This window comes from Scyliorhinus torazame, chromosome 5 (genome assembly GCF_047496885.1).
Source record: "Scyliorhinus torazame isolate Kashiwa2021f chromosome 5, sScyTor2.1, whole genome shotgun sequence".
In the NCBI taxonomy this organism is placed as follows: domain Eukaryota; kingdom Metazoa; phylum Chordata; class Chondrichthyes; order Carcharhiniformes; family Scyliorhinidae; genus Scyliorhinus; species Scyliorhinus torazame.
The window spans coordinates 306,437,347-306,459,109 of record NC_092711.1 but is presented as its reverse complement, the minus strand read 5'-3'; the positions used below and the strand labels follow the sequence as shown (position 1 = coordinate 306,459,109).

At 49.3% G+C, this 21,763-nt stretch overlaps 1 protein-coding gene across 1 annotated transcript in view; it reads right to left on the bottom strand.

Annotated features, from left to right (window-relative positions):
- Positions 1-21,763, bottom strand: part of npas2 (neuronal PAS domain protein 2) — a 183,856-nt gene that overhangs the window by 18,208 nt on the left and 143,885 nt on the right. The window contains exon 22 of the mRNA XM_072501536.1: positions 21,228-21,427. Coding sequence (XP_072357637.1) covers positions 21,228-21,427 — 200 coding nt within the window. The remainder of the gene's footprint in view (positions 1-21,227; positions 21,428-21,763) is intronic.

Below are 21,763 nucleotides of genomic sequence, written 5' to 3'. Positions count from 1 at the left end.
GTCCGGCCGTTGGGGAACCTCACTTAGCGGCTGCGGACTCAGTCCGGGGCCGCCACAGCCGAGGGAGGGCCGATCGGAGGGCGGGGGGGGGGGAGAGGGGGGGCTTCATTCGGAACTGGGGGGCTATGTATGCGGGTGGTCTCGGTCCGCGGGCGGAGTCCGCCATGGAGCACGGCGCGGCCGCTGGAGGCCGCCGCCGTGCGCATGCGCGGCCTCTGACCCAGATGTGTGGGGAGCCATATTGGCAGCTGGAGCTGCGGGCTCCATGCTGGCTCTCTGCTAGCCCCCTGCAGGATGGTGAATCTGTGGCCCTTTCGTACCAGTTTTCCTGTAGTAAAAGACCACAGTTTTCATGACGGGATGGGCCTGATGGGATCTACCCCAGAATACTGAAGGAGGCTGGAGAGGAAATTGCTGAGGCCTTGACAGAAATCTTTGGATCCTCGCTGTCTTCAGGGGATGTCTCGGAGGACTGGAGAATAGCTAATGTTGTTCCTCTGTTTAAGAAGGGTAGCAAGGATAATCCCGGGAACTACAGGCCGGTGAGCCTTACTTCAGTGGTAGGGAAATTACTGGAGAGAATTCTTCGAGACAGGATCTACTCCCATTTGGAAGCAAATGGACGTATTAGTGAGAGGCAGCATGGTTTTGTGAAGGGGAGGTCGTGTCTCACTAACCTGATAGAGTTTTTCGAGAAGGTCACAAAGATGATTGATGCAGGTAGGGCAGTGGATGTTGTCTATATGGACTTCAGTAAGGCCTTTGACAAGGTCCCTCATGGTAGACTAGTACAAAAGGTGAAGTCACACGGGATCAGGGGTGAGCTGGCAAGGTGGATACAGAACTGGCTAGGTCATAGAAGGCAGAGAGTAGCAATGGAAGGATGCTTTCCTAATTGGAGGGCTGTGACCAGTGGTGTTCCACAGGGATCAGTGCTGGGACCTTTGCTGTTTGTAGTATATATAAATGATTTGGAGGAAAATGTAACTGGTCTGATTAGTAAGTTTGCAGACGACACAAAGGTTAGTGGAATTGCGGATAGCGATGAGGACTGTCAGAGGCTACAGCAGGATTTAGATTGTTTGGAGACTTGGGCGGAGAGATGGCAGATGGAGTTTAATCCAGACAAATGTGAGGGAATGCATTTTGGAAGGTCTAATGCAGGTAGGGAATATACAGTGAATGGTAGAACCCTCAAGAGTATTGAAAGTCAGAGAGATCTAGGTGTACAGGTCCACAGGTCACTGAAAGGGGCAACACAGGTGGAGAAGGTAGTTGTCATGATATTCAAACACACACATCATGATGGACACACTAACAGGCAAATCAGAGTACACAACACCACAACCAATCACAGACAAGAACACCAACCATATAAAAAGCACGAGCACGACACCTGGTGGTCAGTAGGTCTGGGGAGAAGGGAACAAGAAAGAGCTGTTAAAACACCACAAGCAGGGAACCCCCCACGTGCAGAGTGCAAAGACCAAACTGTAAATAGTAAGTTTAAATAAAGAAGCGTTGTACCATATGCAACTGTGTTGGCTCATCTGTGTGTCAGAACACCCAACACCACATGGTACAGGAGTGGATCGATACCTGCCTACTAACCTGCCATTCTGGACATGGACCACACCGGCAAACCGCAGCCGATGCAAGTCACGGGGAACCTAGGTACCAACTGGAAGCTCTACAGGCAGCGATTTGACCTGTACATCCGTGCCACCGAAAAACAGAATGTCTCGGATGACTCGAAGATTGCAATGCTCCTCTTCTACGCAGGTCCGCACGCAACCGACGTCTTCAACTCACTGGTGTTCGAAGAAGGCGAAAGCCAAGCCAAATATGACACGGTCATCCTCAAACTGGACCAGCACTTTCAAGTTGAAGTAAATGAAAGTTTTGAAAGATACCTCTTTCAGCAACGCCTGCAAGGTAAGGAGGAGCTTTTTCAACCCTTTTTGACGCACCTCCGGATTCTAGCGCAGTCCTGCGGTTACGGCACCACCACAGAGTCCATGATCAGGGACCAGATTGTTTTTGGCGTTGCCTCTAGTGGCCTACGCCAGCAGCTTCTTAAAATGAAAAGCCTCACCTTAGCGTCTGCTGTGGAAGCCTGTGTCCTCCACGAAAATGCTACCTGCCGTTTTGCCCGATTTCAGGCGTCCGAGTTGGCACGGAGGGGGTCCCCAGCCGTCGAATCGGCAAGCCAGGCCGCCCACGACGTCGAACGCATCCAGGCCGTCGATTACTTCCCGACCCACGGCCCGGACGACAGCGGCCGCTTCCCGCGCTTTTCGCGGTCTCCCGCGCAGGTGCGCGCCAAAAATAACGGCCACAACGAGGGACGCACTGCGCAGGCGCGCCCACCGCAAGATCGCACTGCGCATGCGCAGTGGCGCAACGAACGCCGTGACGTCATGACGTGCGGCAATTGTGGAGCTCTACATTTAAAAGGGCAATGTCCTGCAAAAAACCGACAGTGCCACAGATGTGGCACGATGGGCCACTACGCAGCCCACTGTCGTTCGGCTCAACCCATGGATCCGGCGCATCCCCGACAACCTCGCAGACGAGCCAGGACCGTCCAGCCCACGCATCAAGACTTCCAGTTAAGTGATGCAGATGACCAGGATGCCTTCCGAGTTTCCGTCATTGATGTCAACAAGGTCAATGCCATCAATCCAGCCGATGAGTGGTGTGCCACCCTGACGGTCAACCGATCTCGCGTCGCCTTCCGTCTGGACACCGGCGCATCCGCCAACCTGATTGCTTACTCTGCAGTCCAGGCCATGAAGGTCAAACCACCCATCACGCCATCCCGGCTCAAGATGGTTGACTATAACGGGAACGTCATCCCGTCCATAGGATCTTGCCAGCTACAGGTGACTCACAAGAGGTACACGGCCACACTCCCCTTCGAAGTTGTCGGCTCATCAAAGGACTCGTTACTGGGCGCACAGGCGTGTAAGGTCCTTCACCTGGTACAGCGCATTATGTCTCTCTCTCCAGATGAGACATCCGACTTCCCGGATGCTGAGTTCCACGCAAATCTCCATTCCCTCCTTGCTCACAACCAGGAGGTTTTTGAAGGCATGGGGACATTGCCATACACGTACAAGATTCGACTCAGACCGGACGCCATCCCTGTCGTTCACGCACCTCGCAGGGTTCCTGCGCCACTCAAAGACCACCTCAAGGCACAACTGCAGATTCTTCAGGACCAAGGGGTCCTATCCAGGGTCACGGAGCCCACGCCATGGGTCAGCTCCATGGTCTGTGTAAAGAAGCCCTCTGGCGAGCTCCGTATATGTATAGATCCAAAAGATCTGAATAACAATATCATGCGGGAACACTATCCCATCCCGAAACGAGAAGACCTCACCAGCGAGATGGCGCGAGCCAAAATATTCACTAAATTGGATGCGTCCAAAGGATTCTGGCAGATCCAACTGGACCCGGCCAGCCGAAGACTATGCACATTCAACACCCCTTTTGGCAGATTCTGCTACAACCGGATGCCATTCGGCATCATTTCGGCATCTGAAGTATTCCACCGCATTATGGAGCAGATGATGGAAGGCATCGAAGGGGTACGTGTATATGTGGACGATATCATCATTTGGTCCACCACTCCGCAGGAACACATGCATCGTCTACGACGTGTCTTTACCCGCATACGACAAAATGGCCTGCGTCTCAACCGTGCGAAGTGTGCTTTCGGCCAGACGGAGCTGAAATTCCTCGGGGACCACATCTCAAGGTCAGGGGTCCGTCCCGATGCAGACAAGGTTAGCGCCATCACAGCCATGCCACGACCGGCTGACAAGAAGGCTGTCTTAAGATTCCTGGGCATGGTCAACTTCCTTGGGAAGTTCATTCCCAACCTGGCTTCTCATACAACAAATATGCACCATCTCGTAAAAAAATCGACAAAATTCAACTGGCACCAATCGCATCAGCGGGAATGGGAGGAGCTCAAGCACAAACTGGTCACGGCACCAGTGCTGGCCTTCTTTGACACGACTCGCCCTACAAAGATCTCAACAGACGCCAGCCAATCTGGTATTGGAGCGGTACTCCTGCAAAAAGACAGCACGTCATCATGGGCCCCGGTTGCGTATGCCTCACGAGCCATGACCCCTACCGAACAGCGCTACGCGCAAATCGAAAAAGAATGCCTGGGCTTGTTAACTGGACTGGACAAGTTCCACGACTATGTGTATGGCCTGCCACGATTTACGGTCGAAACTGACCACCGCCCCCTGGTCAACATCATCAACAAAGACCTGAACGACATGACTCCTCGCCTCCAGCGCATCTTACTTAAACTCAGGAGGTACGATTTTGAACTGATCTACACTCCGGGGAAGGAACTCATCGTGGCGGACACTCTTTCCCGAGCAGTGAGCACACCACCAGATGCGGAGGGGTTCGTGCGTCAAATTGAGGCACACGTAACTCTGACAGCAGCAAATCTGCCAGCTGATGATCCTAGTCTGGCCCACATACGCGCAGAGACGGCGACTGACCCCCTTCTGCAGCGAGTGATGCGCCACATGACGGAAGGGTGGCTAAAAGGGCAGTGCCCCCAGTTTTATAATGTGCGAGATGATCTCACCAACATAGACGGGGTCCTTATGAAATCACACAGGATCGTTATTCCGCACAGCGTGCGCCAGATGATTCTTCATCAACTACACGAAGGCCACTTGGGCGTCGAAAAATGCAGACGAAGGGCCCAGGAGGCGGTATATTGGCCGGGTATTAATGAAGACATAGCCAACATGGTGCTCAACTGCACAACCTGTCAGAGGTTTCAGCCGGCGCAACCTCCGGAAACACTTCTACCACACGAGATGGTGACGTCCCCCTGGGCGAAGGTGGGTGTTGACCTATTTCACGCGCTCGGCAGAGATTACATTGTTATTATAGACTACTTCTCAAACTACCCGGAAGTCATGCCTCTCCATGATCTGACGTCGTCCGCAGTCATTGGGGCCTGCAAGGAAACATTTGCTCGCTATGGCATTCCAAGGACTGTCATGTCAGACAATGGACCTTGTTTTGCCAGCCGTGAATGGTCGTCCTTTGCCGCAGCATATGGTTTCACTCATGTGACATCCAGCCCTCTGCATCCACAATCGAACGGGAAGGCTGAAAAGGGTGTCCACATCGCCAAGCGGCTCCTGTGCAAGGCGGCTGCTGCCGGATCGGACTTTAACCTTGCCTTGCTGGCCTATCGATCGGCCCCGTTATCCACGGGTCTCTCGCCAGCGCAGCTACTAATGGGTCGCTCCCTCAGGACGACGGTACCGTCCATCCTGGCACCAACGACAGACCATGAGGCGGTTCTTCGGAACATGCAACTGCAGCGTGATCGCCAGAAAAGTCGGTACGACACACGAGCGACGGACCTGCCCCCCCTGTCCTCCGGAGACAAAGTACGCGTCCATCAACCGTATGGTGGCTGGTCAGCACCGGCCGAAGTCCTCCGACAAGTGGCTCCCCGCTCGTTCCTGGTTCGCATGCCGGATGGTTCCGTGCGTCGCCGCAATCGGCGCGCCCTTCGCCGACTTCCACGCTCACAGCCACACAGCACGCACACGCCAGATCCTCAACAGGCTTCCGAGGATGACTTTGTGGAGCTGCCGCACATCACGCCCTTTCCATCGCCACCCATGGCCAGGCCTGCACAGCAGCCGGTGGTTCTTGATCCACCCTTGAGGCGGTCAACCCGAACTCGTCGCAAGCCCATTAGACTGGACTTATAATACCGTTCATATGTTTAACAAGTTGCACAATTTTACATGATAACCTGTTGTTGTTTATCGTTCCAGAGGTCGTCTGACTGGACAACTGTTCAAGTTTTTTTTTTTCTTCTTCTCTCGTTCGCATTTATGTTATGTTATGGTACAACTTGGCTCATGTGACGCACCCGACATCGCCCCATGTACATAGTTCCGTCATATGCACATGCTGCACACGACACACACACACTCCTAGATGCACTCACGACACGATCATATTTATCACCACGTAGGCACATATCTTTGTAAAAAGGGGGGATGTCATGATATTCAAACACACACATCATGATGGACACACTAACAGGCAAATCAGAGTACACAACACCACAACCAATCACAGACAAGAACACCAACCATATAAAAAGCACGAGCACGACACCTGGTGGTCAGTAGGTCTGGGGAGAAGGGAACAAGAAAGAGCTGTTAAAACACCACAAGCAGGGAACCCCCCACGTGCAGAGTGCAAAGACCAAACTGTAAATAGTAAGTTTAAATAAAGAAGCGTTGTACCATATGCAACTGTGTTGGCTCATCTGTGTGTCAGAACACCCAACACCACAGTAGTCAAGAAGGCATACTGCATGCTTGCCTTCATTGGCCGGGGCATTGAGTATAAGAATTGGCAAGTCATGTTGCAGCGGTATAGAACCTTAGTTAGGCCACACTTGGAGTATAGTGTTCAATTCTGGTCGCCACACTACCAGAAGGATGTGGAGGCTTTAGAGAGGGTGCAGAAGAGATTTATCAGAATGTTGCCTGGTATGGAGGGCATTAGCTATGAGGAGGGGTTGAATAAACTCGCTTTGTTCTCACTGGAACGACGGAGGTTGAGGGGCGACCTGATAGAGGTCTACAAAATTATGAGGGGCATAGACAGAGTGGATAGTCAGAGGCTTTTCCCCAGGGTAGAGGGGTCAATTACGAGGGGGCATAGGTTTAAGGTGAGAGGGGCAAGGTTTAGAGTAGATGCACGAGACACGTTTTTTACACAGAGGGTAGTGGGTGCCTGGAACTCGCTACCGGAGGAGGTGGTGGAAGCAGGGACGATAGTGACATTTAACGGGCATCTTGACAAATATATGAATAGGATGGGAATAGAGGGATACGGACCCAGGAAGTGTAGAAGAATGTAGTTTAGTCGGGCAGCATGGTCGGCATGGGCTTGGAGGGCCGAAGGGCCTGTTCCTGTGCTGTACATTTCTTTGTTCTTTGTTCTTTGACGGCTTGGGGACATAGTCACAAAAACGGAGAATCCAGCCCCATAGCTATGTTTTTGGACCAATCAGGGCGGGATATCATATTGATAGCTAATTGTGCATGTGGACTAGAGTATTAGATGCTATTTTGTCGGTTTAGCTCAGTTGGCTGGACAGCTGGTTTGTGACACAGAACGAGCATAGAACATAGAACATAGAACATAGAACGATACAGCGCAGTACAGGCCCTTCGGCCCACGATGTTGCACCGAAACAAAAGCCATCTAACCTACACTATGCCATTATCATCCATATGTTTATCCAATAAACTTTTAAATGCCCTCAATGTTGGCGAGTTCACTACTGTAGCAGGTGGGGCATTCCACGGCCTCACTACTCTTTGCGTAAAGAACCTACCTCTGACCTCTGTCCTATATCTATTACCCCTCAGTTTAAAGCTATGTCCCCTCGTGCCAGCCATTTCCATCCGCGGGAGAAGGCTCTCACTGTCCACCCTATCTAACCCCCTGATCATTTTGTATGCCTCTATTAAGTCTCCTCTTAACCTTCTTCTCTCCAACGAAAACAACCTCAAATCATCAGCCTTTCCTCATAAGATTTTCCCTCCATTCCAGGCAACATCCTGGTAAATCTCCTCTGCACCCGCTCCAAAGCCTCCAGGTCCTTCCTATAATGCGGTGACCAGAACTGTACGCAATACTCCAAATGCGGCCGTACCAGAGTTCTGTACAGCTGCAACATGACCTCCTGACTCCGGAACTCAATCCCTCTACCAATAAAGGCCAACACTCCAAGGCCTTCTTCACAACCCTATCAACCTGGATCCCTTTCAGGGATCTATGTACATGGACACCTAGATCCTTCTGCTCATCCACACTTCCAAGAACTTTACCATTAGCCAAATATTCCGCATTCCTGTTATTCCTTCCAAAGTGAATCACCTCACACTTCTCTACATTAAACTCCATTTGCCACCTCTCAGCCCAGCTCTGCAGCTTATCTATATCCCTCTGTAACCTGCTACATCCTTCCACACTATCGACAACACCACCGACTTTAGTATCGTCTGCAAATTTACTCACCCACCCTTCTGCGCCTTCCTCTAGGTCATTGATAAAAATGACAAACAGCAACGGCCCCAGAACAGATCCTTGTGGTACTCCACTTGTAACTGAACTCCATTCTGAACATTTCCCATCCACCACCACCCTCTGTCTTCTTTTAGCTAGCCAATTTCTGATCCACATCTCTAAATCACCCTCAATCCCCAGCCTCCGTATTTTCTGCAATAGCCTACCGTGGGGAACCTTATCAAACGCTTTGCTGAAATCCATATACACCACATCAACTGCTCTACCCTCGTCTACCTGTTCAGTCACCTTCTCAAAGAACTCAATAAGGTTTGTGAGGCATGACCTATCCTTCACAAAGCCATGCTGGCTATCCCTAAGCATCTTATTCCTATCTAGATGATTATAAATCTTGTCTCTTATAATCCCCTCCAAGACTTTACCCACTACAGACGTGAGGCTCACCGGTCTATAGTTGCCGGGGTTGTCTCTGCTCCCCTTTTTGAACAAAGGGACCACATTTGCTATCCTCCAGTCCTCTGGCACTATTCCTGTAGCCAATGATGACATAAAAATCAAAGCCAAAGGTCCAGCAATCTCTTCCCTGGCCTCCCAGAGAATACTAGGATAAATCCCATCAGGACCCGGGGACTTATCTATTTTCAGCCTGTCCAGAATTGCCAACACCTCTTCCCTACGTACCTCAATGCCATCTATTCTATTAGCCTGGGTCTCAGCATTCTCCTCCACAACATTATCTTTTTCCTGAGTGAATACTGACGAAAAATATTCATTTAGTATCTCGCCTATCTCATCAGACTCCACACACAACTTCCCATCCCTGTCCTTGACTGGTCCTACTCTTTCCCTAGTCATTCGCTTATTCCTGACATACCTATAGAAAGCTTTTGGGTTTTCCTTGATCCTACCTGCCAAATAATTCTCATGTCCCCTCCTTGCTCGTCTTAGCTCTCTCTTTAGATCCTTCCTCGCTACCTTGTAACTATCCATCGCCCCAACTGAAACTTCACACCTCATCTTCACATAGGCCTCCTTCTTCCTCTTAACAAAAGATTCCACTACTTTGGTAAACCACGGTTCCCTCGCACGACGCCTTCCTCCCTGCCTGACCGGTACATACTTATCAAGAACACGCAGTAGCTGATCCTTGAACAAGCTCCACTTATCCAGTGTGCCCAACACTTGAAGCCTACTTCTCCACCTTATCCCCCCCAAGTCACGTCTAATGGCATCATAATTGCCCTTCCCCCAGCTATAACTCTTGCCCTGCGGTGTATACTTATCCCTTTCCATCATTAACGTAAACGTCACCGAATTGTGGTCACTGTCCCCAAAGTGCTCTCCTACCTCCAAATCCAACACCTGGCCTGGTTCATTACCCAAAACCAAATCCAACGTGGCCTCGCCTCTTGTTGGCCTGTCAACATATTGTGTCAGGAAACCCTCCTGCACACACTGTACAAAAAACGACCCATCTAATGTACTCGAACTATATCTTTTCCAGTCAATATTTGGAAAGTTAAAGTCTCCCATAATAACTACCCTGTTACTTTCGCTCTTATCCAGGATCATCCTCGCCATCCTTTCCTCTACATCCCTAGAACTATTTGGAGGCCTATAGAAGACTCCCAACAGGGTGACCTCTCCTTTCATGTTTCTAACCTCAGCCCATACTACCTCGAAAGATGAGTCCCCATCTAGCATCCTCTCCGCCACCGTAATACTGCTCTTGACTAGCAGCGCCACACCTCCCCCTCTTTTGCCTCCTTCTCTGAGCTTACTAAAACACCTAAACCCCGGAACCTGCAACATCCATTCCTGTCCCTGCTCTATCCATGTCTCCGAAATGGCCACAACATCAAAGTCCCAGGTACCAACCCATGCTGTCAGTTCCCCTACCTTATTTCGTATACCCCTGGCATTGAAGTAGACACACTTCAAACCACCTACCTGAACACTGGCCCCCTCCTGCGACGTCAAATCTGTGCTCCTGACCTCTATACTCTCATTCTCCCTTACCCTAAAACTACAATCCAGGTTCCCATGCCCCTGCTGCATTAGTTTAAACCCCCCCAAAGAGCACTAACAAATCTCCCGTGAGCAGCGTGGGTTCAATTCCCATATCGGCTGAGGTTATTCATGAAGGTCCCGCCTTCTCAACATTGCTCCTTGTCTGCGGTGTGGTGACCCTCAGGTTAAATCACCACTAGTCAGCTCTACTCCTCAAAGGGGAAAGCAGACTATGGTCATTTGGGACTATGGCGACCTTCCTTTTACTGTTAGATGCGAAACGGTACTTGGATACGATGCTGTAAGGTACACTGTACTGCATATGGGGTCACCTGACCTGAGGGGAATGGTGCTTGAGATCACATGACACATGTTAGGGAGTTAGCCAGAATGGCAGATTAAATTATCTTGTTCTTGCAGTTAAATCTGTGACTTTGACTGTTTCTCTGTCAGCTTGAGATGTGACACTAGCCATATGTTGCTGTACATACAGCTTTTTAATTATCAAGTCTATTTACAACTTTCTTCAATGAGATGCAGCAACCCAGACTGATTATAATTACACAATACATGATACAGTTAAAAGTTCATATTCCTGATTACAACACTGAACCCAAAGTTTAGTAACATTCCAGAAGATCATTTATGATTTTACCAGTTTGTTCATTGCATCCGTTTACTGGCAAATAAGTGATTCTATATTTGTAGGATTCAGCTGAAAATGATGGGATAGCAAATTCATTCAAGTGCTGGACTAGGACTCATAATTTACTAGATATTATTTGGCCCTCTGCACAACTTGGAATACTTGATAAGAGAAAGATGGGCATCAGGAAGAAATATGTGGGGGTGGTGTGTGGGGGACTGAAGGCCGTGTCAAACCAATGATTTCTTTTAAATCAGGAAGGTGAAATTGTTCTGGAAGGGGATTACAGAAGACTGAAGTGTAATTCCTGCAAGTTCAGCTTCTGTCGGTGATATGAAGGTGGTGGACAGAATCTGTAATCTTCGCTGAGAGAGGTATGCGATGTAGATGAACTCACATGGCTGGAGGCGACAACACAAATGGAGTGGGCCAGACCATAGAGTGATTTGAAAAGAAGGACAAGGATCGTTAAGTAGATCTTGGTCAGAATGCGTGGGCGATTGGGGTTGTAGCCACCTGAGTTGGCCACTTCCCGACTTAAAATGGAGAACCGCAAAGGCTGAAGGGAAATTCAGCCAACACAGGCAAAGACTAGCAAATACAGAAATCATGTGTATTGGAACCTGCAAAACAACCAGACAGCACCGAAACCAGCAGCCATCTGCATAGTAATGAGTGATTCCCAGGCACAATGGCAACAGTCAAGGTAAACAAAGCCAAGCCAGACCCCTCGGCACCAGCAGGAGCCAAGACAAAGGAAGGCCAACGGACACTTACCGCCCAGTGATCAGGGAACCGCTCCAGCATTAGAGAATTCGATCCAAGTGATCGGAAAGTAGTCCAATCACTTGGAACCAGGTACGGGGTCCGCCCCGAAGGGCAGGAAGCCCCTGGGGACTATAAAGTAAAGCCCCCAAGTTCAAATCGTCCTTCTTTGGCAGGGTCACTCAGCAACTTGAACCAACCCTTGACAGTGACCTGTCTTGTTGCTGCCAAGCAAGTAAGTCGCCAGTCAACACTCGCTACGAGATAGGTGCTCCTAGCTACCAGTCCATACCAGCTTCTGAATCCTGCAGACTCAGGACCTGAACGAAAGGCCATTTGTTCCCCATACCTCGTGGGCCAGTCCGAAGCTAAGTATAGGCCTTTTAGTGATAGGAATAGCCTAGAAAGTAGAGTTTATGCATGAGTAGCGATTTACTGTGTATAATAAATATGTCTTGATTTGAATCTTACGAATTACCGTGTTGAGTTATTGATCATTACTTGAACTTGAACCTCGTGGTGGTATCATAAAGATACCTGGCGATTCTAGAGCAAAGGTTAAACAAACAGAGCAAATTACAATTTAAGAGCCAACCAAAAGTTACAATATATTACTGGCGACTCCGCCGGGACCCGATCTAGAAGTGGCTTAACCACTCCGGGAGAACCCAAAATTTGAATTAGAAATCCAATTGGGAACAGAAAACCACAAGTGTTTAAGCAGTTCTGATCAATCCTCATAATTCGGAAGTGTGTTAATGCATGCGTAACTAATAGGGCTATAAGGTAAACTGATTGATTTTTGTTGTGACAAAACTGTCGGGAGTTTGTATTCCGGAAAATAGCGAAAGCCGTACCCGTAATTACAGCACCGCCTTAATACCCCTCTTTCCAAATTTTAAGAGACGTATTTAGAGAGGAAAAATGGCAATGCAGGCAATGCAACGTCTCATGAACCCCGAAGAATTTGTGGTCGCAGCGACCAGCAGTAGAGTAGGACAGTGTCCCGTTTGGGAAGAGGAAATCAGAAAGTACCTCAAAGGGAAAGGATGGCCCCTTTGGAGCGAATTCTGTGAAAATGAGGAAACAGGTCCCGGGAGTATAGGACATACTTGGTGGGAGAACCTGAGCGAAATCCATAAGAAAAGCTTGGGAAAAGCTCGCAAGCTGATGGCAATCGTGTCCTGTTTGGCACAATTGCGAGGCACAGAGGAGGTCGTTCGGACGCTCTGCAGAGAGATAGAGGAGGCACATCGAATGAGTAAGGTCGATGTGAGCGAGATAGAGAAAGAGAACCTAGAATTAAGAAGGAAATTAGCAGCAAAGGACGGAGAGATGGATGATGCCAAGAGGGCACACCAGTCCCGTCTGGCGCACCTAAGCAGCTTCCAGACACAGTATGAAAAGGCCTATCAGGACACGCAACGTTCAGTCCTGGTAAGAGAGGAAACAGAGAAACAGGTAGAGGCATTGCAAAGGCAGTGTAGCGACCTGAAAGCAGCATTACGAGCACTCCATACTACCACCACGGAGCACAAACAAAGCTCACTAGATCACGCAAAGTGCCGGAAGCAGATTGCAGAACTGCAGTCTTTACTTTCAGTTCAGAAAGGATTCCAGAGCACCTTTGGATCCCAACTAGATGAGGAAGACGGCCCGGATTGGGAAGAATTAAATGAGACCACGCATAGATATGTTCAGGGAACATGTACGCAAGGAAAGCCCCAGAAGAGAAAAGCGCCCCAACCCCCCACAGAGCAGATAGTTCAGGCACCAATGAATCCAGTAACCACCCACCGCACAGTCACATCGGACGGAGATACAGAATTTCTTTATACCACCCCCTTAACCATGACCCAATTACGTGACGCATGCGAGAAAATCACACCGTTCCTCCCCACATCAGACCCCCACCACTTCTTTGCCAGAGTAAAGCAGCAGGCGACCATGTACGGCCTGGACGAGCGTGAGCACGTGAAACTCACAGTTTTGAGTTTAGACCCCTCGGTCGTAGCAGCCCCTCCCGACCCACAGAACACAGAATTTGGTGGTGATGTTGCCGATTTGAATGGGTACAGGGGCGGTGATGTGTCCCTGTTGTGAGTGGCCTGTAAAGCCGCTGAGGGTGATGGTGGCTGTAGTGGGCCACATGTCTTTCTGGAATGTAGGAGGAGGCACCCTTGAGGAAATGCACGCAGCGATCTTAGATGCGATCGGCTACAACAGAGGTGACCCCGTAGAAGGCCTGAATAAGTGCAGGCAGAAAAAGACAGAACACCCCACAGCATTTGCTGGACGCCTGTGGATTCATTTCACAGCAGTTTTTGGAAATTTAGACCGCGCCCATTTGTCCCAAGACGGTATGGCCAAATGGACCCGCACCCTTATCTGCCATGCCACAGAGGCAGGACAAAAAGCCTGTATGAGTTATGACCCCTCAGAGGAAGCCCACAATGAGAAATGGGTTTTAAAAAGATTGTCCCGCGCCTGGGAGCAGTCTGTACCAAACAAACCCGCAGTTAGGAAACCCGAGGAACAGCAGGCAGAAGCAGACATCCACACAGTTAAAACGCCCCAGAACCCCGCATGGGTGAACGAAGGAAGGAACAGCCCCCCACAAAAGCCACAGGAGTGTTACAACTGTGAACTGTTAGGACACTTTGCAAGAGAATGCAATGCCCCATGAAGGCCACAGAGAGCCCAGCAGGCAGGCACTCTGAATAAGAATAGGACAGAGCCCATACATAGTGTGAGCACCCATTCAGATCAGACGGACCTGAACGGAACGGACTTATGGTGTTCAGGCTCCCCCAGTTGGGTCTGCGACACCCTTTGGGATAAGTCCGGCTGACCAGTAGTTGCAGCAAAGATACGGGGACAGCCCATCGAATTTCTTTGGGACACAGGAGGGTCCCGCACCACAATCAATTCCTCCACCATATTCCAGAAAGACACGTGGCCCACTACAGCCACCATCACCCTCAGCGGCTTTACAGGCCACTCACAACAGGGACACATCACCGCCCCTGTACCCATTCAAATCGGCAACATCACCACCAAGCACCCCATAGTCTTAGTCGACCTGCCCCACACAGCAGAACATATTTTGGGCATTGATTTTATGAATTCCCACAACCTGTCCCTTGATCCAGTCAACCAATGTGTTTGGAGAATGGCAAAATCTGCAAGAGCCCCCGCAACGCTCACCATAGGAGAATATGCAAACAAGATTAGCGCAGTTGGCGAATTTCGGTTTTGACCCGACCACAATTAGCACAGACAAGCAGGTTAGGGCAGTTCTGCAGAAGCATAGGACAGCATTCGCGACCCACAAACACGACTGTGGCCGGATGACTGGTTCCGTTCAAATCACAGGACCTGACACTAGACCCCAAAAGCAATACGGATTTCCCCAAGAGGCAGAGGGAGAAACCGCAAAAGTTATCGACAGCTTATTAGAGCAGGGCGTACTCAGATCAGTAGCCTCCACTAATAATGCCCCGATTTGGCCAGTGAGAAAGCCCGATGGATCATGGCGACTGACCATCGACAAAGTCACCCCCGCAGCAGCCTCCACGGTAGCCAGAAGTCCCGAGACCATGCTCAAACAGGGACTCAACTCACAATACTTTACGGTTTTGGACATCATAATGGATTCTGGTCCATTCCATTGGCAAAAGCGTGCCAATACAAATTTGCCTTCACTTTTTAAAATCAGCAGTACACGTGGACATGCCTTCCACAAGGATTCCACAACTCCCCCTCCATTTTCCACCGACAGCTGGCAAATGGATTATCGAAATTTTCTCCCCCCGAATGTCTGGTCCAGTATGTGGACGACCTATTACTACAGACAGATACCAAGGCAGAGCACATCGAGCTTCTGGCCGAACTCCTGGAACTCCTACAGAAAATTGGTTGTAAAGTAAACCCCAAAAAGGCCCAGATTTTGGAAAACAAAGTGATATATTTGGGTACGATTATCACGCACGGTAAACGCGAGATCGAGCACAAAAGAATTGACTCGATTGCCAAATTGCCCCTTCCCCAGAATGTTTCAGCCCTCTGGTCGTTTTTAGAACTGGTTAGCTACTGCCAAAACTACATTGACGGTTTCGCCAGCAAGGCAGCATCCCTCTTGGAACTCCTAAAGAAAGGAAAACCTTGGGAATGGCTTCCGCAGCATACGAATGCTGTGGATGCTTTGAAAAGAGCCCTCATTGCAGCCCCCGCACTACAAGTTCCAGACCCGCTTTCCCCTTACGCTATAGAGATAGCTAGCACCGACCGCACCCTTTCAGCCGTGCTCCTCCAGGAACGGCACGAACAGTTAAGACCCGTGGCTTATGCCTCCAGACTTTTGGATCCTGTGGAGCAGGGACTTTCGCCCTGTGAAAGGCATCTGTTCGCAGTTTTCTGGGCAGTTCAGTATTTTTCCTACATAACCGGACTAAACCCCATCACAATCCTCACAGAACACACCTCAACCCAACTTTTACTTGACGGACGACTCAAGGACGGTACAGTTAGTCAGATTAGAGCAGCTAGATGGACCTTTCTTTTGCAGGGACGGGACATCACCGTTAAAAGGGACCAAGACCCACACTTTCTTAGCCGATAACCTTCAGTACCCAGGCACCCCGCATGAATGTGAAATCATCTCACCACACCACAACACAGGCCCCTTTATCGCGAAAACCCCCCCCCCAGAAAGATAGGTAGTTCACCCCAGAGCCCCCAGCACACAGACACGTGCGAACCTTTAAGGATATATGTGGATGGTTCTTCCACTATATTAGAAGGGAAGCGCATTACAGGATGCAGCATTTATGTTGAGGACGTGCAGGGACGCACCCTAGAAGAAATATCACTAAAGCTACCAGGCCACTTAAGTGCGCAGGCGGCAGAACTAGCAGCCGTTGCGTACAGTGTGGATCACCCAGATTCCTTCCCCAGCCCAGCAGACATATACTCGGACCGCCTCTATGTCTGCAATAGCCTTACAGAATTCCTGCCCCTGTGGAAGGCAAGAGGATTTGTTTCCCCAAATGGAAAACCCCTCCCTTCAGTCCCATTGCTCTGCCACATTTTAGAAAAAGCACAGAACAGGACATTTGGAATCGTTAAAGTTCGAAGTCATCACCGCTCCTCCCCCCCCTGGATATGTAAAAGCCGACGCACTGGCAAAAGCAGGTTCCAGGCATGGATATTTTTGGACACCCCCCGAAAGCGCACGAGTGAATGCAGTTCAGGTCTCGCAGACTAATATCGAGGATTTAGTGCAGGCCCAGAAGCAGGATAGCAATCTCAGGGACATTTTGAAAGGAAAATTTACGGCACCTTATGATAGGTTTAAAAATGCACTGACCACACATGACGGTGTGGTGTTAAAAGACACCCTTTATGTGGTTCCTGAACAGGCCAGGAATCATCTCATTTGTTTATTCCATGACGGTCATGAACATCAGGGAATTGATCCCACTACAGCCCACCTCAGGCAGCTCTGTTGATGGCCAAGTTTAAAAGAAGACGTAACGCACTACATTGAGAATTGCCTTATCTGTGCCCAGAACAATCCGGACAGATATGCAAAGAAGGCTCAACTTAGTCACACCCGCCCCGTTAACGGCCCCTGGACTAACCTCCAGATCGATTTTATAGGACCATTGCCCCCTTGCAGGAATGGTTACAAATACGTACTAGTTGTCATAGACACTTTTACGAAATGGGTAGAGGCATTCCCAACCAGAACGAACACGACAAAGACCACCGCAAAGATCTTAACCCACCACATTTTTATGAGATGGGGACTCCCCCACAGCATTGAATCTGACCAAGGTTCCCATTTTACGGGACGTGTCATGAAGAACGTCCTCACGATATTTGGCATTACCCAAAAATTCCACTTCGCATACCACTGCCAGTCAAGTGGTATCATGGAGCGCATGAATCGGACCCTAAAATCAACCCTCAGAAAAATGGTCCAACAGAACAACACCACTTGGGATTCAGTCCTCCCTTTTGCGCTGATGTTTTTGAGAAATACAGTCTCAACTTCCACAGGTTACGCCCCACACAGTCTCATGACCGGACGCTCCATGAAAGGCACAGAATTTTTATTAGGATTGGACTTGACCAGCCCCGAAGTGACGGCCCTCACACACGAGAACACAGTAAAGCAGTTAGTGGAGAATGTAAAAACGGCTCAGATAGCAGCCGCAGTAAGATTAGGCACACGGAAGAAACAGAGCAAGGCCTGTTTCGACAAGACAGTGCATGCGACTGAGTTTGAGGTAGGACAGCAGGTCATGCTCTCAATTTATAACCCCAGCACACTCCTGTCACCTAAATATTCGGGTCCGTACTCCATTGCGGACAAAGTAAGCCCCTCCGTCTACAAAATTAAGTACCCCAACGGAAAGACTGCGTGGTTCCATATTAACCAGCTTAAGGCATATGGCCCACAGTCCAACCAAGCACATCACGTCATGCTCGACGCAGCAGACCACGCCCCGTCCACCCCCGATCTCGAGACTCCGCCCCGGAATGCCCACAGACAGCAGCAGCAGAGACAGCGACTATGACTCAGACAATAGCCACAGCACGCCTCCCTACTATCCCCATGCAACAGGACCCACACCCAGCGAATCTGACCACGATTCGAGTGATCCCTTCCTCATTACGTTCCTCCATAAACCCCACCAAAGACCACCGCCCTACGATTACGACCCCGATTTCGTCCCCACAGAACTAGACACCACCTTTTGGCACCGAGATAACTCATACAGGCTCGTCCGGAATGACGAGATGGACCCCAAATCGCACCATGCAGCCCTGTCAGCCCTTATACATTCGAGAGTATGGCATCCGGGAGAAGATGACGACTTTGAGCCTGACTCCCAAAACGAGAACCCCTTTGCGACCGTATTCGCAACCGATAACTGAGGTGTCCAGATGATGTTTTAAAAAGGAACCGCTTGGGAGAAACGGTGTCCTTTCTGATGGAACCTGCAGCATGTTTAATGTTGTTTGTAGTGGTATTGTCAAATGTTTGTAAGATCGGATTTTTTTTTTTTCCACGGCCCCATGCCTTATTAGTCAGCAAAACCCTATGAGAACTTGGCAGCACACTCATCAGCCGAAACCGCTGAGAGCTTGCCAAACCCCCCGTTCATAACTGCCCTTCTGGTTCAAAGATAGAACCAATACGGCAACCCCCCACGATGACTACATTTTTGCCCGTTCTTGTCGGTTGCTCAGGCAGTGGAGAAACGGCATTGGTCTCCGCCCTGCCTGAGGGCCCCCCCCACTGGTCAGCTACGCTCGGGTAGAGCACACACGGCATTGGTCGCCGTCCTACCCGGGGATTCCATCCAAATCTTACCCGTCGCGGTCCATATGCACCTCATTTCGGCACTTTTGATTCAAAAAGTTTTGTTTTGTTTTCAGGCGACCCTGAGGTCGCCATCCCTATGCTATTTACATCCTCAGACATTTGGATGGTAAATCGCACAGCCTGCGAGACGGCTCGCACTGGTTCAGTATTTTTAAGTGTGCGTTGTCCTGAATATTTGGTTTAAAAAAAAACAAATAAGGGAGTCACACATGGTGACAAATTGTAAAGGGAGAATTGGCACTGAAGGACAGACATACTAACAGACGAGATATTAAACCAAGATGGTAACAGACACTATGCTTGACCTCACAGAACCCCAGAAGCTCCAGGAAAAGAGACAAAACGGAAAGGAAGAGAAGAGAAGAGACAGAAGACAACAATGAAGACGACAAACGTGTTTTTCGTTATTACAATTTGTATTCGGTTGCGCGCGAACGCGAACCCCCTGACCCCAATCCCCCCCCCAGCCATTAATGATTCACTTCCCCATAGCACCCAGAGCCCAGTAACAGGCAACACCACACCATCATGGTGTGATAAGCTCATAACGTGGTACTCCCTTTCCTACGTAGTCGAATCCCTATTAGTGTTGGCGATTCTCTGCAGCATCGTGCAGACTATCCGCATGAGGAAATGGAGAAGGAGAGCCTACCGCACTAGCACCCCGGTATACAGAATAAGATCCCCTATGTTCAGTTATCCCCAGGCCCCCGAACCCCTCGATCTATAATAAAGGACATTCTTTTGCGTTCTTCTGTAAATAAAGAAATGGAAAGATTGTACAACCCTGTGCTTGACTGCCAAGCCAGGAAAAATGTAAATGCTGCTTTCATTTTGTCTTGTTTAGGAAGTTAGTATGATTGAATGTTTGAGTGAGTGTAGTTTATTGAGGACAGTTAGAGGTACCGTTTTTTTATTTTGTAATGCATGTCCCTGTTTTGACATAGCGCCACTTAGAATGTTAGTTAAACTTTTTCTTGCATAGTTATGGTCAGTGTAGAGGCCATAGAAGAGTGCTCGCCGGGTCAGGGAATGAAGTTATGTGATCCTTCATGCTTCGCGTTAGGATCACAAGGAGGGTGTGTAGCCACCTGAGTTGGCCATTTCCCGACTTAAAATGGAGAACCGCAAAGGCTGAAGGGAAATTCAGCCAACACAGTCAAAGGCTAGCAAATACAGAAATCATGTATATTGGAACCAGCAAAACAACCAGACAGCACCGAAACCAGCAGCCATCTGCATAGTAATGTGGCAGCCATCTACATAGTAATGCGCGATTCCCAGGCACAATGGCAACAGTTAAGGTAAACAAAGCCAAGCCAGACCCCTCCGCGCCAGCAGGAGCCAAGAGAAAGGAAGGCCAACGGACACTTAGGGACCGCCCAGCAATCAGGGAACCGCTCCAGCATTGGAGAAATCGATCCAACTGTCAGGGGAGGCTAACGGAGTGGGAGCTGAACGCTGACAAGACCCAAACACAACGGCAGCCACATTTAGCGCTCATCCAGGAGGCGATGCTGTGGATTGGACTGTAACAGCTCGAATCATGTCATCTCTCAGCTTCTGGATGATGGGGTAAGATGTAGATAACGAATAAGAGAGCAGCAAGGAAGGAGATCAAGCTACTGGGGTTACCATGTAGACTTACAACTTAGAATCCATTGGAAGGAGTAGACCGTAGAGATGATGTGCCAGTGGAGAGTGGAGTTACCTTCAGCACAGGAAGTGGCAAACAGGGTGATGCTGGTTAGCAAGTTATGGTTGCAGTTACAGATGAAACTATCAATTAAAGTAGTCTGGGTCATGAAGGCCGCATCAGAAGTGATCTATAATGGGATTCAGATCATCTGTCATTCGAGATACAGTCATGGTGATATAACAACTCTCAGATTGTGCCATCTATTTCTAAATTGACACTTTGGATTGTGCTTAGAAACAGTGCAGAAAACCAACTAGTGAATTCTAAGCACTTGAAAGGAACACAGCCCTACCTCTAACTATTGGACCTCATTAGCTTGCCCTGAATTACTGAACAGCCTAAATAATCTAAACATCACCAGAAATCATTTCTATGTCGAACGAGAACAGGCCAAATTCTCAGTTTAGGAAAACGGGGACTTAGGAAATGAAGACGATCGTTTGTTTTTATTCGGCAAAGGTGAATGGAAGTCAAATTTGTATGTCCGGTAAGATTGCAAAGGCCGTTCGAAGTAACGTTTGAAATTGCACTTTTGTTGCCACCCCCACCCCCTCGGTTTTGAGACCGTGCAAAAATCGCTGCAATAATTATACCTTAATTGTCGGTCGTTGCCATATTCTGCAGTTGAGTGGCTCTGACTGACATCAGAGGGCAGTGGAATAGGGAAGGGTATCGTTGAAGCCTGGGAAAACATCATGGGGTTACTGAAGAGTGGGCTGACCAGACTGTTTTGTGCTTGGCTTTGCAAGTTGGCTTGTTGCAGTTGACCTCCTTTCGCGAACTGCTGTTGAGCCTGCAGAAAGTGAACAATCAGTTAATCCTTATCAGATAGCTTTCCTATTGTTGCGGCTGAATCATAACAGATCCTACATTACGATCTGTGACTTCGAGGGTATCAACACAAGAGCAGGAGGGGGCCGTTTAGCCCCTCAAACCTGTTTTGCCATTCAACGCGATCATGGCCGATCGGTAACCTTAACTCCATATGCCCATATCCCTCTGGATGACAAAAATCTGTCAATCTCAGGTTTAAAATTAATAATCAATCCAGCATCGGCGGCATGATAGCACAGTGGTTAGCACTGTTGCTTCACAGCTCCAGGATCCCGGGTTCAATTCCCGGCTTGGG